Below are 13,615 nucleotides of genomic sequence, written 5' to 3'. Positions count from 1 at the left end.
TCTGTGTTCCCGCTGTACTGTGTTAGTATTGTGTCTGTGTCCATGTCATTTCCTGTTTTATTTTGACAGTGTCATGTCCTACGTTAGTGTGTCTAGTTTTGCTTCCCCTTGTCTTGTTTTGTCCAATTAATCCCAGCTGTGTCTCCCTCCTGTTTCTCATTCCCTGATTAATCCTTTGTATATATGAGCCCTGTGTTTTCTCCTGCTTGTTGCTGGTTTGTCTTTGTTATTTCCCCATGTCTCCCTGCGTCTCTGTTTAAGGTTTCAGGTTAGTTTTGTTAGTTTTTTCCAGTTTAGGTTATCTTTAGATTCTGCTCATTCCATCGCCACTTCTGTTTGTATTTCCACCATTTAAATAAAGCTCACTCCCATCTTAAGCCGTGCCTGCATCTTGGGTCCTAATTCTCACACACCATACGTCTGCCAATGCAGCCTTGACAGTACGAACCAGCCAAGATGGACCCAGCGGCATTCGGCCCGTCCGAGGAGCTCCAGGATGACGTTACCTACTCCATGGAGCTGCTAATTAGCCTGTGGCTGGAGCACGAGGGGAGAGAATTTCGCCACACTGTAGCAAGCCGGCTACAGCGATTAGTTTCCGGTCTCCCCTGGCTGCTCAGCTCACTTCACCCACTTGCACAGGATTTCCTCCTCAGAGAACTACAGCTTCACCCTGCCAATACCACTCAGCTGCCCAGTCCGGTGGAGGATTTTCTGTCCGGCTAGTCAAAGGATTCTCTGAAGAAGAAGCGAAGGTCACACCACCGGCATGTTACTCCACAGCCGGACTTCGTAAAGAGACACTTTTTCTACTTATTCCGACATCGTTTGTTCTGAGGCTGTTTTTTGTGTGGCGAATGAAGATAACGGCAGTGTTCTTGCTTCACCTGTGACTGAAATTACTAATAATGCCTTTTCTGTGGCTACATTGAATTAAAAAGACAGGGTTCATTCCGCTCCTTCCAAGCCAGAACGTATTAACTGTAACAATTCAGGATCAGTTAACTCCGTGTCTGTTACTCCTGAGACTGTTAACTCTTGCTCTAAGGACTCTAATGGCTGTATTTACTCTGCTCCTTCTAAGTCCAGAGTTATAATAACCAGGACTGTTAATTTAAAGACTGAGAATTCTAACTGTTTCTCCCCTGCTGGTTCAATGCATGGAACCAGTTTTACACAAACCGTTTTCCTTGAGCCTGCTCCTCTGCCTGTCAGTGTTCCAGCCTCTCTTTCACCACAACCACCACTCCAGCCTGTGGCTCAGTCAGCTGCCCAGCCGGTAGCTCAGTCGCCCGTAGCTCAGTCTCCTGTTCAGTCGCCCGTAGCTCAGTCTCCTGTTCAGTCGCCCTCAGCTCAGTCTCCTGTTGCAATTTGAGTCTGCTATTCAGTCCGTAGCTCAGCCACCCATTCTGCCACCGTCCTCACCCTTTCATTCTATCCAGGGAGAAAGTCTTGCTCTAACCTTAGGTGTTTCTCAAGAACTCTCCACTTTAGAGACAGTGACTCTCTCCAGGGCCGCCCCAGAGGCTGGGTTTAAGCCCTGATTCTGGACCCCTGGAGGCTAAGAAGCCGATTGAGGACTGCACCGTGTTATCGCTGCCTGGGCAGAGCCAGTGCCCTGCACAGCTCCAGTCACCTCTGTGTCTGCCACAGGACGTTGTGCCTGCTGGTTTTGTCTGTCTCCGCTGGAGGGTCCGAGGGGCCCATCCAGCATTCTGCCTCCGCTGGAGGGTCCGAGGGGCCTATCCAGCCTTCTGTCTCCGCTGGAGGATCAGGAACCATCCTGCAGCTTGCAGCGTCACCACCTGCGGCTACCACGCTGTCGCCTGCAGCGTCACCACCTGCGCCCTCCACGCCGTCGCCTGCAGCACCATCACCGTCTGGTCCTGCCTTCCTAATTAGCTTCGCTTGCTGTGCCTGAGGCCCGACCACTGCCTTCAGCATGGTCGGGCCCCTGAGTTACCCTGTGTTGGACTATTGAGCCGTCAGCCTTCTGGTCGACCTCCTGAACTTTTTCTCCCTGGGCTCCTGTGCTTCCGTCCATCGGGTCGGCCTCCTGAACTGTTCTGCCATGGACACCTGTGCCATCAACCTCCTGGTCGGCCTCTTGAACTTTTGGACTGTGTTTTGAACTATTTTCCTGGTTCCAGTGCCTTTGGACTTTTTGTTTGTTTGTTTTGGACTCTGTTTGATTGTTATCTTTTGTTTTGATTTAATTCTGATTAAGATTTTCTAATTCTGAGGTTTTGGTTTCTGTGTTCCCTCTGTACTGTGTTAGTATTGTGTCTCTGTGTTCATATCATTTCCTGTTTTATTTTGACAGTGCCATGTCCTATGTTAGTGTGCCTAGTTTTGCTTCCCCTTGTCTCAAAGCTCACGCACATCTTAAGCCGTGCCTGCATCTTGGGTCCTAATTCTCACACACCACACGTCTGCCATCGCTGCCGTGACATTAGCTCTTTCTAGTCATCATCCAGATATTCACAGTTCACAGACTGGGTTAATGTTTTTATTAAACACAGAGACACAGATGAAGTTTGTTTTATTCTCTCTACACCTGCACTCTCTTATTAATCTTACTTGTACAATGTCCATTGCTTTGGGAGATTGACCCAATATTACCAGGTATTTAAGCACATCTACCTTCACTATCTTTACTCCTTGCAGCTTCATTGTTACGCATGTCTCCTTCTCATTTACACACATGTATCGTGCTGACTTTAATTCCTCTTTTCTCCACAGTTTTTCGACACCTCTCCATATTATTGTCCACCTGCTCACTACCTCTGACACTTAACTTTCTCACGCAGTACAGCAGTTGCCCTCTTGGGAACTGGCCAGATGAGACATATAATCTCTCCATGGGGGTCTGGGTCTGTCCCAGGGTCTGCCATGGTTGCCAGTTAGGCCAAGAACACCTCTTCTCATCCTATCTCTAAGACTGACCCCAGCCTGTCTACAAAGGAAGCTCATTTTGTCTGTCTGCAGTCCTGACCTCAACCTCAATGAACATTTGGGAGATCAGCTTGGACATTCTGTTTGTGCCAGAGTGAGCAGCACAACCACTGACTTGCAACTTGAAACAAATGCTGTTTGAATAATGGGATAAGATCCAATAGCAGTGTGTGAAAAGCTGGTGACCAGGATAAGGAGGCGGTGCCAGGCTCTTGTCTCTATGTATGTTTTTTTCTAACAGTGTAAGATTTATTGCAAAAAAAAAAACCATTGTTATAACAAAAAATTATTAAACTCAAATTTCCTTACATTATGTGTTAAGTTTATAAGTTTTATTCTCCGCTGCCTGAGAAATCTCTGAACCGTTACATGCTATTTCAGATTTAACAGGTATTGGTCAATGTGAAACTGCCTCTGTAGTCAGACTTTGCTTGTGATAATATCTTTTGACTACTTGTTTTTTAAGAAAGGAAAACACATGACATCATTTTATTTTTTAAAATATTTATTTAATTAATAGAAAAGTAATAGAAGTAATAGAAAATAAAACTTTTAAAAAGCCCATCAGCATGGATCCATTGTTGAAGTGGGTGGGCCCACATTTCCAGGAATGTGAAGCTAGGAATTTTTCATACAAGGGTATGAAATTGGTGTAGAACTTCTTTTTTTAATGAAAAAAATAATTAGGTTGCACATAAAATTAAGTTTTTGCTTCAGTTTACAGAAAGCAGAAAACATCTTAATTGCTTCCATTACTTTGTGTAATATTCAAAGGGATATCTTTGTCAGAAACAAAACTATAATGTCCATGTTTTTTCCACTGTTTGCGACAGTAGAACGCAATGAAGATGAAGATGATGATGGCCACTATAAATGGCAAAGCCCAAATGACTGTAAAAGTGATTTTATTGGTTTTACCTGTAAGATAAAAATAAAAAATAAAACCAAAGTTTACTTCTCAAAACTTCATAAAATACATTGATCAACTTAAACATCAGTTAACACTTCTCTTTACTTAACAGTGTCCTCTAAATATCCCACAGCAATATTAGGCATGAAATAAACAAGGACGTGTACCTGTTGGTTCAACATGAACATGAATTGTCTTGGTTACGCTTCCCAGATAATTGGCAGCTGTGCAGGTGCAGGTTTTAGTGCGATTTACTCGAGTTATATTGAGATTGTTTGTGTTCTCCAACATATTCTCCCCATCACAAGTCCAGTTATAGACAGAAGGAGGGTTTCCCTCAGCTTCACAGCTCAATGTGATATTAGAACCTTCAAGTAGATAGTCATGAGTACTATCTTTTGTGTTTACCTCTGGAGCATCTGAAGAGACAAAAAGATGTTTGTTATTCATTTAAATAATTACATGTTGCATGCCTTATTTTCGCATTGTTAAATTCAGTTTAGAAATGAAAAAATCCAAGAAATATTCAGTTTTTGTGTAAACAGCAGGATGTTTACTCACAGTGGGCTGAAACTCTGCGTGTTTGAGAAATAGCAGGAAGTTTTGGTCCATGTGGTCCAAAGTCCAGCCTGGCCTCACATCTGAACACAACGACGTTTTCTTCTCTGCTGATGTCGACTCTCAGAATAGAGGACTCATTTACTGGCGTTTTGGTTGTGTCATTGAAGGACTGTGTCTTGATGATTTTATTGTTTTTATACCAAGTAATAGTGAGATACTGAACAGGAGCAACATTGATGATGTCACACTGCAGTTTGTATTGTGTCATGTTGTGCTTCTTGTCCTCTTTGTGCTTCAACATCAGACCATGATTCAATTCAGAGATTGACACGGTCTCTGGGGTTTCTGCAAGTGAAGCAAAGTAAAATATTACATTTAGAACATATGACAAATGGATGTGCTTGTTAACATCAATACGAGAAGAATGAATGCATAAATGCATTGATATTAAAAGGTTGGGTTTTTGTTGCCACTAACAGAGTCTTCTTCACAGTTCAACATTTGGATCAGAGCTACAGCAGGTTACTCGACAACATCATCTTCAAAGTGGCAGTTTCAGCAAACTGAAATTATTCCTTTGTTATACAACAATAAATAAATAAAAATATTTTACATCATCTTAATTTCTAGTACAATAATGCAGTCTTGACAGATGTACTTACTATAAACAATGATGACTGGGCTCACAGAACACCGAAAATCGTCATTTAGAGTGATGCTGCAGAAAGGACTTGGAGTCCACCATTTCAGGTTTTTAACCATCCAAGTGACATCAGAACCAGGTTTAAATTCTTTGTCTCCAGCAGGAGTCATCCAGGCCATTTCAGCAACATCTGTGGCTGATGTGCTGCATTTGATTGAAACTGGATCTTCAAATCTCACAACCATTTCAGATGGTGCCAGAGTTAGAGGACAACCTGCCATTCACAATATCTTCAGTTAGATATGATTTGTTTTCAAATCACAAAATAAGCCAGCCATATCCTCTAATAACACCAAGAACATTAGAGATCAAATAAATTTAAAAAATAAATAACAGCTAAATAATAATAAAAGATGTGTACCTCTTGGTGTGACATGAACATTGATTGTTTTAGATATGTTTCCCAGATAATTGGTAGCTGTGCAGGTGCAGGTTTTATTGCGATTGACTCGAGTGATATTGAGACTGTTTGTGTTCTCCAACATATTTTCCCCATCACAAATCCAGTTATACACAGGAGGAGGGTTGCCCTCAACTTCACAGCTCAAGGTGATATCAGTACCCCCATGTGGAAAAATGTCTTCAGTGCTACTTTCAAGGATTAGCTCAGGAGCATCTGAAGAAACAAACACAGGTCTGTTATTGACTGGAATCATTATATGGTGCATACCTACACTGGTTTTGACATTGTTTAATCTGAGTTACAATTTGAAAAAAAATCCAAGAAATACTTTGTAAACAGCAGCACTTTTACTCACAGTGGGCTGAAACATTGTTTGTTTGAGAAATGGCAGGAAATTTTGGTCCGTGTGGTCCTAAAAGAAACAATATTTCACTCCTATAGACAACTTAGAAACCTGAAATCATTCAAAACTGATGTCTTTGTATAGTCTGTGGGTCCAAACAAACACAGAGAAAAATTGAAAACTCTGCACAGAAGAGTCCCAGCCAGCTGGTGGATTGAACAACAGGACCTTCTTGCTGAAAGTTAAATTATTGTCTTACTAATTAATAATTCATTTAATAATATTTTTTTTTTTTACATTGTCTGTTCGTGCACTGCATGATACCGTAACACAGTTTTCAAATGTACTTACTATAAACAGTGATGACTGGACTCACAGTACACTGGGATCCATCAACCAAGGTAACATAGCAGGAAGGACTTGGAGTCCACTCTTCTAGTTTTTCAACCCTCCAAGTGACAACAGGAGGACGTTCAAATCCTGTTCCTCCAAATGGAGCCTCCCAGCCCATTCCTTCAACATCTGTGGCTGATGTGCTGCAGTTGATTGAAACTGGATCTCCAAATGTCACCACAGTTTCAGAAGGTGTCAGTGTTAGTGGGCAACCTGCCATTCACAAGCAAATATATTTAGAGTTAGAATTAATTTAGTGTAAAATTAAAAAGACGCCATCACTATTGTCTAAATGAGCTACAAAAATATTAGATATATAGTAAACAAAGATGAATACCTCTTTTTTTCACATGAACATTGATTGTGTGGGTTATGTTTCCCAGATAATTGGTAGCTGTGCAGGTGCAAGTTGCATTGTGCTTTACTCGGGTGATATTGAGACTGTTTGTGTTCTCCAACATATTTTTCCCATCACAAGTCCAGTTATACACAGGAGGAGGGTTTCCAACAGCTTCACAGCTCAAGGTGATGTTAGTGCCCTCAAGCAGAAAAATGTCTTGAGTACTATTCTTTGTGTTTTTTTCCGGAGCATCTGAAGAAGGAAAAAACCAGGGTTTTTTTTCGTTTCATATTTACACAATAAATATGTAAACTGAGAATTATTCTAAGACAAAAAGCAAACAAACGAACAAAACATATTGAAATAATCTTCTGTTTGTGTGTAAACAGCAGGATGTTTACTCACAGTGGGCTGAAACTCTGTGTGTTTGAGAACTGACATAAAGTTTTGGTCCGTGTGGCCCAAAGTCCAGCCCAGCTTCGCATCTGAACTCAGCTACATTTTCTTCTCTGCTGATGTTTATTTTCAGAATCGAGGACTCATTTACTGGAGTTTTGGTTGTTGTGTCATTGAAAATTTGGGTGTGGATCCTTTCATTGCTTTTGTACCAGCTAACAGTGAGATATTGAACAGGAGCAACATTTATGATGTCACACTGCAGTTTATGTTGTGTATGTGGGTAATTTTTGTATGCTGTCCCCCTTGCTGTTTGAGCATTATCCAATTCAGTAACTGACACCATTTCTGGAGCTTCTGTAAATAAAGCAAAGCAAAAAAGATAAAATATTTCAGAAAATATGACATAAGTATATTTATGATATTGTAAAATCAATCTGAAAGAATGCGTACATCCAACTTTGACATCATGCCCTGCATTTTCTGAATCTCTAATACAAGCTATATAATTGTACTTACTACAAACGGTGATGACTGGACTCACAGAACACTGAAAATCATCATTTAGAGTGATGTTGCATGAAGGTTTTGATGCCCAGTCTTGAAATTTCTCAATCATCCAAGTGGCAGCAGTAAGACTTTCAAATCTTGTGTGTCCAGCAGGAGCCACCCAGTCCATTCTGACAACATCTGTGGCTGATGTGCTGCAGTTGATTGAAACTGGATCTCCAAATCTCACAACAATTTCAGAAGGTGCCAGAGTTAGAGGACAACCTGCCATTCACAAGCAAATACATTCAGTCAAAATTGATTTATTGGAAAACAAGTGAATAGTGTTCACTAAATGATCAAAGAAGATTAGATGTAAGGTAAACAAGAATGCATACCTCTTGGTTCAACATGAAGATGGATTGTCTTGGTTATGTTTCCCAGATAATTGGTAGCTGTGCAGGTGCAGGTTTTATTGCGATTGACTCGAGTAATATTGAGACTGTTTGTGTTCTCCAACATATTTTCCCCATCACAAGTCCAGATATACACGGGAGGAGGGTTTCCCTCAGCTTCACAGCTCAAGGTGATGTTAGTGCCCTCAAGTGGTGAGATGTCAACAGTACAACTTGTGTTGATCTCAGGAGCATCTGAAGAGACAAACAGTTTTTCTTATCATTTTCACATTTACATAATAGAAAGCTGTAATGAATAGAACTTTTGTTTAATCTAGCCTAACAAATACAATTAAATAATCTTATGTTTGTGTGTTAACAGCAGCATTTTCACTCACAGTGGGCTGAAACTCTGTGTGTTTGAAAAATGGCAGGAAGTTTTGGTCCATGTGGTCCAAAGTCCAGCTCAGCTTCACATCTGAACTCAATGGCTTTTTCTTCTCTGCTGATGTCGATTCTCAGAATAGAGGACTCATTTACTGGCATTTTAGTTGTTGTGTCATTGAAGGACTGTGTCTGGATGGTTTTATTATTTTTGTACCATCTAACAGTCAGGTGTTGAACAGGAGCAACATTGATGATGTCACACCCTAACCAGTGCTGTGTCCTTGTGTTTTTATTGTAAGGCACTATGTGTACATGTTCCTCCGTCATGTGACTTTGGTTCAGTGGATATATTGACACAATGTCTGGTGTTTCTGTGAATAGAGCAAAGAAAAATAAATTTTGAAAATCCATTCATCCATCCATTTTCTTCTGCTTTTCAATTGAGAGTCTTCTGTGGGCATAAACAAAGGACACTTGTCATTAGGGAAGCGCTAAAGTCCACACTGAGCTGGTCACCAATATGTCACAGTGGTATCACATAGAAAGAGATAATCTTTCACTCCTATGGACAACTTAGAATCACTTCCATGCAGCCTCCACCATCATATCTGTGCATTTACAGTGGCGCTTTCAGGAAGAGAAATCATTGCTTTATTACATAAAAATAGTCAGTTCATGCTGTTTATAATACACTAACAAAGTTGTACACATGTACTTACTATAAACAGTGATGACTGGTTTCTCAGTATACTGGGATCCATCAACCAAAGTAGCATAGCAGGAAGGACTTGGAGTCCACTCTTCTAGTTTTTCAACCCTCCAAGTGACAACAGGAGGAGACTCAAATCCTGTTCCTCCAAATGGAGCCTCCCAGCCCATTCCTTGAACATCTGTGGCTGATGTGCTGCAGTTGATTGAAACTGGATCTCCAAATGTCACCACAGTTTCAGAAGGTGTCAGTGTTAGTGGGCAACCTGCCATTCACAAGCAAATATATTTAGAGTTAGAATTAATTTAGTGTAAAATTAAAAAGATGGCATCACTATTGTCTAAATGAGCTACAAAATATTAGATATATAGTAAACAAAGATGAATACCTCTTTTTTTCACATGAACATTGATTGTGTGGGTTATGTTTCCCAGATAATTGGTAGCTGTGCAGGTGCAAGTTGCGTTGTGCTTTACTCGGGTGATATTGAGACTGTTTGTGTTTTCCAACATATTTTTCCCATCGCAAGTCCAGTTATACACAGGAGGAGGGTTTCCAACAGCTTCACAGCTCAAGGTGATATTAGTGCCCTCAAGCAGAAAAATGTCTTGAGTACTTTTCTTTGTGTTTTTTTCCGGAGCATCTGAAGAAGAAAAAAACCAGGGGTTTTTTCCGTTTCATATTTACACAATAAATATGTAAACTGAGAATTATTCTAAGACAAAAAGCAAACGAATGAACAAAACATATTGAAATAATCTTCTGTTTGTGTGTAAACAGCAGGATGTTTACTCACAGTGGGCTGAAACTCTGTGTGTTTGAGAATTGACGTAAAGTTTTGGTCCGTGTGGTCCAAAGTCCAGCTTAGCTTCGCATCTGAACTCAGCTACATTTTCTTCTCTGCTGATGTTTATTTTCAGAATCGAGGACTCATTTACTGGAGTTTTGGTTGTTGTGTCATTGAAAATTTGGGTGTGGATCCTTTCATTGCTTTTGTACCAGCTAACAGTGAGATATTGAACAGGAGCAACATTTATGATGTCACACTGCAGTTTATGTTGTGTATGTGGGTAATTTTTGTATGCTGTCCCCCTTGCTGTTTGAGTATTATCCAATTCAGTAACTGACACCATTTCTGGAGCTTCTGTAAATAAAGCAAAGCAAAAAAGATAAAATATTTCAGAAAATATGATATAAGTATATTTATGATATTGTAAAATCAATCTGAAAGAATGCGTACATCCAACTTTGACATCATGCCCTGCATTTTCTGAATCTCTAATACAATCTATATAATTGTACTTACTATAAACGGTGATGACTGGACTCACAGAACACTGAAAATCATCATTTAGAGTGATGTTGCATGAAGGTTTTGATGCCCAGTCTTGAAATTTCTCAATCATCCAAGTGGCAGCAGTAAGACTTTCAAATCTTGTGTGTCCAGCAGGAGCCTCCCAGCCCATTCCTTCAACATATCTGGCTGATGTGCTGCAGCTGACTGAAACTGGATCTCCAAATTTCACAACAGTTTCAGAAGGTGTCAGTGTTAGTGGGCAACCTGCCATTCACAAGCAAATATATTCAGAGTTAGAGATGATTTGGTGTAAAATAAGACATAAGTCAGCAGTTTCATCTAAATCATCCACAATTTTAGATGTGAAGTAAGTAAGAATTTATACCTCTTGGTTCAACATGAAGATGGATTGTCTTAGTTATGTTTCCCAGATAATTGGTAGCTGTGCAGGTGCAGGTTTTATTGCGATTGACTCGAGTAATATTGAGACTGTTTGTGTTCTCCAACATGTTTTCCCCATCACAAATCCAGTTATACACAGGAGGAGGGTTTCCCTCAGCTTCACAGCTCAAGGCGATATTAGTACCTCTCAATTGATAGATGTCAGCAGTACTATTTGTCTTTAACTCTGGAGCATCTGAAGTGATAAACAGTTTTTTATCAGTTCTCACATTTACACAATTGAAAGCTGAACAGAAAAGAACTTTTGTTTAATCTTCAATTATTTTTTTTTAAACTTCTGTTCATGTGTAACAGCAGGATATTTACTCACAGTGGGCTGAAATGCTGTGTGTTTGAGAAATGGCAGGAAGTTTTGGTCCATGTGGTCCAAAGTCCAGCTCAGCTTCACATCTGAACTGAGCTACATTTTCTTCTCTGCTGATGTCGACTCTCAGAATCAAGGACTCATTTACTGGGGTTTTGGTTGTGTCATTGAAAGACATTGTCCTGATGTTTTCATTGTTTTTGTACCAGCTAACACTGAGGAACTGAACAGGAGCAACATTGATTATATCACACTGCAGTCTGTACTGTGTTTCTTCTCCCATCACATTCACAAGCTGTACAGAATGAACAACTTCTGGATTCTCTGGTAAACAAAATTAAGCAAAGTTTGTTAATTATGTCAATATTTAATAATGCTCTTATCATTGTAGTGTTTTCATTTAAAACTAAACTTACTGAATAAAATAACTTTGAGGTCCTTGCTGCATTCATAAGACTCATTTAACTTCATTTTGCACTCGGCCGTCACATTCCAGTCCGACACTGGCACTGAATGGGAGATAAACAATTCTTCATCTTCGAGCTGAAAGATTTCATTTCCAACTGTCCAGTACATCCCGTCATGTTCATCCAATGTTGTGGTGCAGTTTACAATGACAGGACTTCCCCCATATTCTGCAATAATCTCAGGTGGATCCATCTTGAACTCTGTTGTGCATATGCTGTCAGCATCTATGAATAGACAAGGATAATGTTTATATTTGATTTTTATTAGCCCTATAGACTCTATGCCCCCTTGAACTGAAGCTGGAAGTCTGCATTTTTGTCAGATCTTGACTGTTCAGAGGCAAAACTACGTCTTTGTTCAACAAATTATGGGCCCAACTGTACATTTAAGAAAAAGACACACCGAAAAAGAAACCAACATGGGGAACCAAAATGAGCCTACCAGTTGCTGGGTAGTTTTTATTAAGACAGAACAGAACAGGTGCTAACTCTGATTAAAGCTGCTAAAAAAGCTGCTTTGTCTTTATTTACAAATTTATTCAAATGCTGTCTGTTATTTAAAAATAGTTAATGTAATAAACTCAAACATTATAAATAAATGCAGTCCTGTGAAAATAAAAATTCCCACAGGATTCTGTGCAGTAATGTTAAAAAACAAAGTGCAACCTTAATGCTCCTATAGGGTTTCAGAGGGTATGTAGCAACCAAGCTCTACTAATCAAATGCACTATTAATTGATCATCCTCTCGGGAGTGGGGGGGGTCCAGGCACAACTCTGGATTTTCTACTTTAACATTTTAGTATAACATTTAGGTTTGTTTATTATTACCATATATTTTCTGATTAGTTTGTTGTTTATTCTTCTCATTTAGATTATCCTATTCTAGTTTTAGTTCATTTTTTATCCGTGATATTATTCTAGGTTGTATTTTCTTTCATTATCTATCATTTTGATTATTGTGTAAAGTTCTTTGTTCTCTGTGTCAAGTCTGCTTTTATGTTCCCGTGATGTTCCCGTATTCGCTTACTTCCTGTTTTATTTTGTTAGTCTCTCATCTGGCGTTAGCTGTGTTTTGTTTTACTTCCCTTGTCTTGTCTCCTGTGATTAGTTAGCTAAAGACAAGCTAACTACTGGGAACCCTAGTGTTTCCCACATTTCCAATGACCTTATATGTATTTATAGCCTTTGTCTCCCATCAGTTCTTCATCCTGTTCTACTGTTTGTCCGCCTGTGTGGTTTGTTGGAGTCTGTTTTCGTCAGTCTCGTGGATTTACTGCCTCAGGCAAAAATAAAGTTAGTTTTCAGTTTGTTTAAACCTTCTCAAAATCTGCACCTGGGTCCAAATTCTATGTAAATCCTGACCGTCAGACCGTGATCAAAACAACACACAACAAAACGATAGTCTAAAATAAGTCACTACTGCTAAGGTTTGTTTTAAAAGCTACTGAACCATGTAACCATGTAACCAAACATAAATATGTTTTTCACAAGTCCACATAGAGTCCAATGAAAATTTAAAAGGGGAGTATTTCATGAAACATGATCTTAAAAATATTATTAGTTTTAGTTTTTGCAGTTACCATCACTAATAACATTTCAGTATCAAAACTGATCACACCAGCAAGACACTAAAAGTTAACCTAATTTTTATTCCTGACAATTTGATGAAATAGTTTTTCCCATACACACAGAGTTCTTGCAGAGCATCATTATTACTCACCGCACAGTGAAAAGAGGAGGATGAGAATGCTCAGCATCCTGACAGGCAGCATGCTTGCACAGCATGCAGGAGGAATGAGGTGAGTGGAGCAGTGTTTCAGGATCGTCCAGAGATTATCCAGCTTCAGGACCTGAGTTAAATGAACATCAGCTCGATGCAGATCCTACTTATGATGACCGACTAAAGGTTTCACAGGCAGAAAAAAAACTAGAGAGGAAATTCAACGCCCTTGTGTACAGGAAACTCGGTAAAGCCCAAGATACAAAACCACATCTGCAGCCAGCCCTTTGTGGAGTAACGGTAGCTTATAGGTTCTCCTCCTCCTATATTTTATGTAATTTTTTACTGTAGTCTTTCACAAAGTGTATTTTTGTTTCTCT

General features: G+C 39.7%; 1 protein-coding gene across 3 annotated transcripts; it reads right to left on the bottom strand.

Moving 5' to 3' along the window:
- Positions 1 to 3,442: 3,442 nt before the first annotated feature.
- On the bottom strand, positions 3,443 to 13,524 carry LOC116332771 (hemicentin-1-like). 3 transcript variants are annotated; one of them, XM_039611613.1, is made up of 20 exons: positions 13,236 to 13,524; positions 11,464 to 11,739; positions 11,054 to 11,371; positions 10,667 to 10,918; positions 10,291 to 10,545; positions 9,781 to 10,128; positions 9,373 to 9,627; positions 8,995 to 9,249; positions 8,287 to 8,646; positions 7,892 to 8,143; positions 7,524 to 7,778; positions 7,014 to 7,361; positions 6,606 to 6,860; positions 6,227 to 6,481; positions 5,888 to 5,944; positions 5,491 to 5,745; positions 5,089 to 5,343; positions 4,427 to 4,771; positions 4,033 to 4,284; positions 3,443 to 3,873 (listed from the first exon to the last, which is right to left on the bottom strand). In XM_039611613.1, exons 1-20 carry the CDS (start codon positions 13,285 to 13,287, stop codon positions 3,695 to 3,697), a joined length of 5,079 nt encoding a protein of 1,692 aa, XP_039467547.1. In that variant the 5' UTR covers positions 13,288 to 13,524; the 3' UTR covers positions 3,443 to 3,694. The 3 variants fall into 3 exon arrangements, with proteins under 3 accessions (XP_039467547.1, XP_039467548.1, XP_031611685.2); XM_039611614.1 differs by lacking the exons at positions 7,014 to 7,361; positions 7,524 to 7,778; positions 7,892 to 8,143; XM_031755825.2 differs by lacking the exons at positions 8,287 to 8,646; positions 8,995 to 9,249; positions 9,373 to 9,627 and having other exon boundaries at positions 13,236 to 13,523.
- Positions 13,525 to 13,615: the final 91 nt, after the last annotated feature.

Source organism: Oreochromis aureus, linkage group 4, assembly GCF_013358895.1.
Source record: "Oreochromis aureus strain Israel breed Guangdong linkage group 4, ZZ_aureus, whole genome shotgun sequence".
NCBI lineage: Eukaryota > Metazoa > Chordata > Actinopteri > Cichliformes > Cichlidae > Oreochromis > Oreochromis aureus.
Note: the sequence above shows the minus strand (reverse complement) of the source record. Positions and strands in the feature narration are given on the sequence as shown.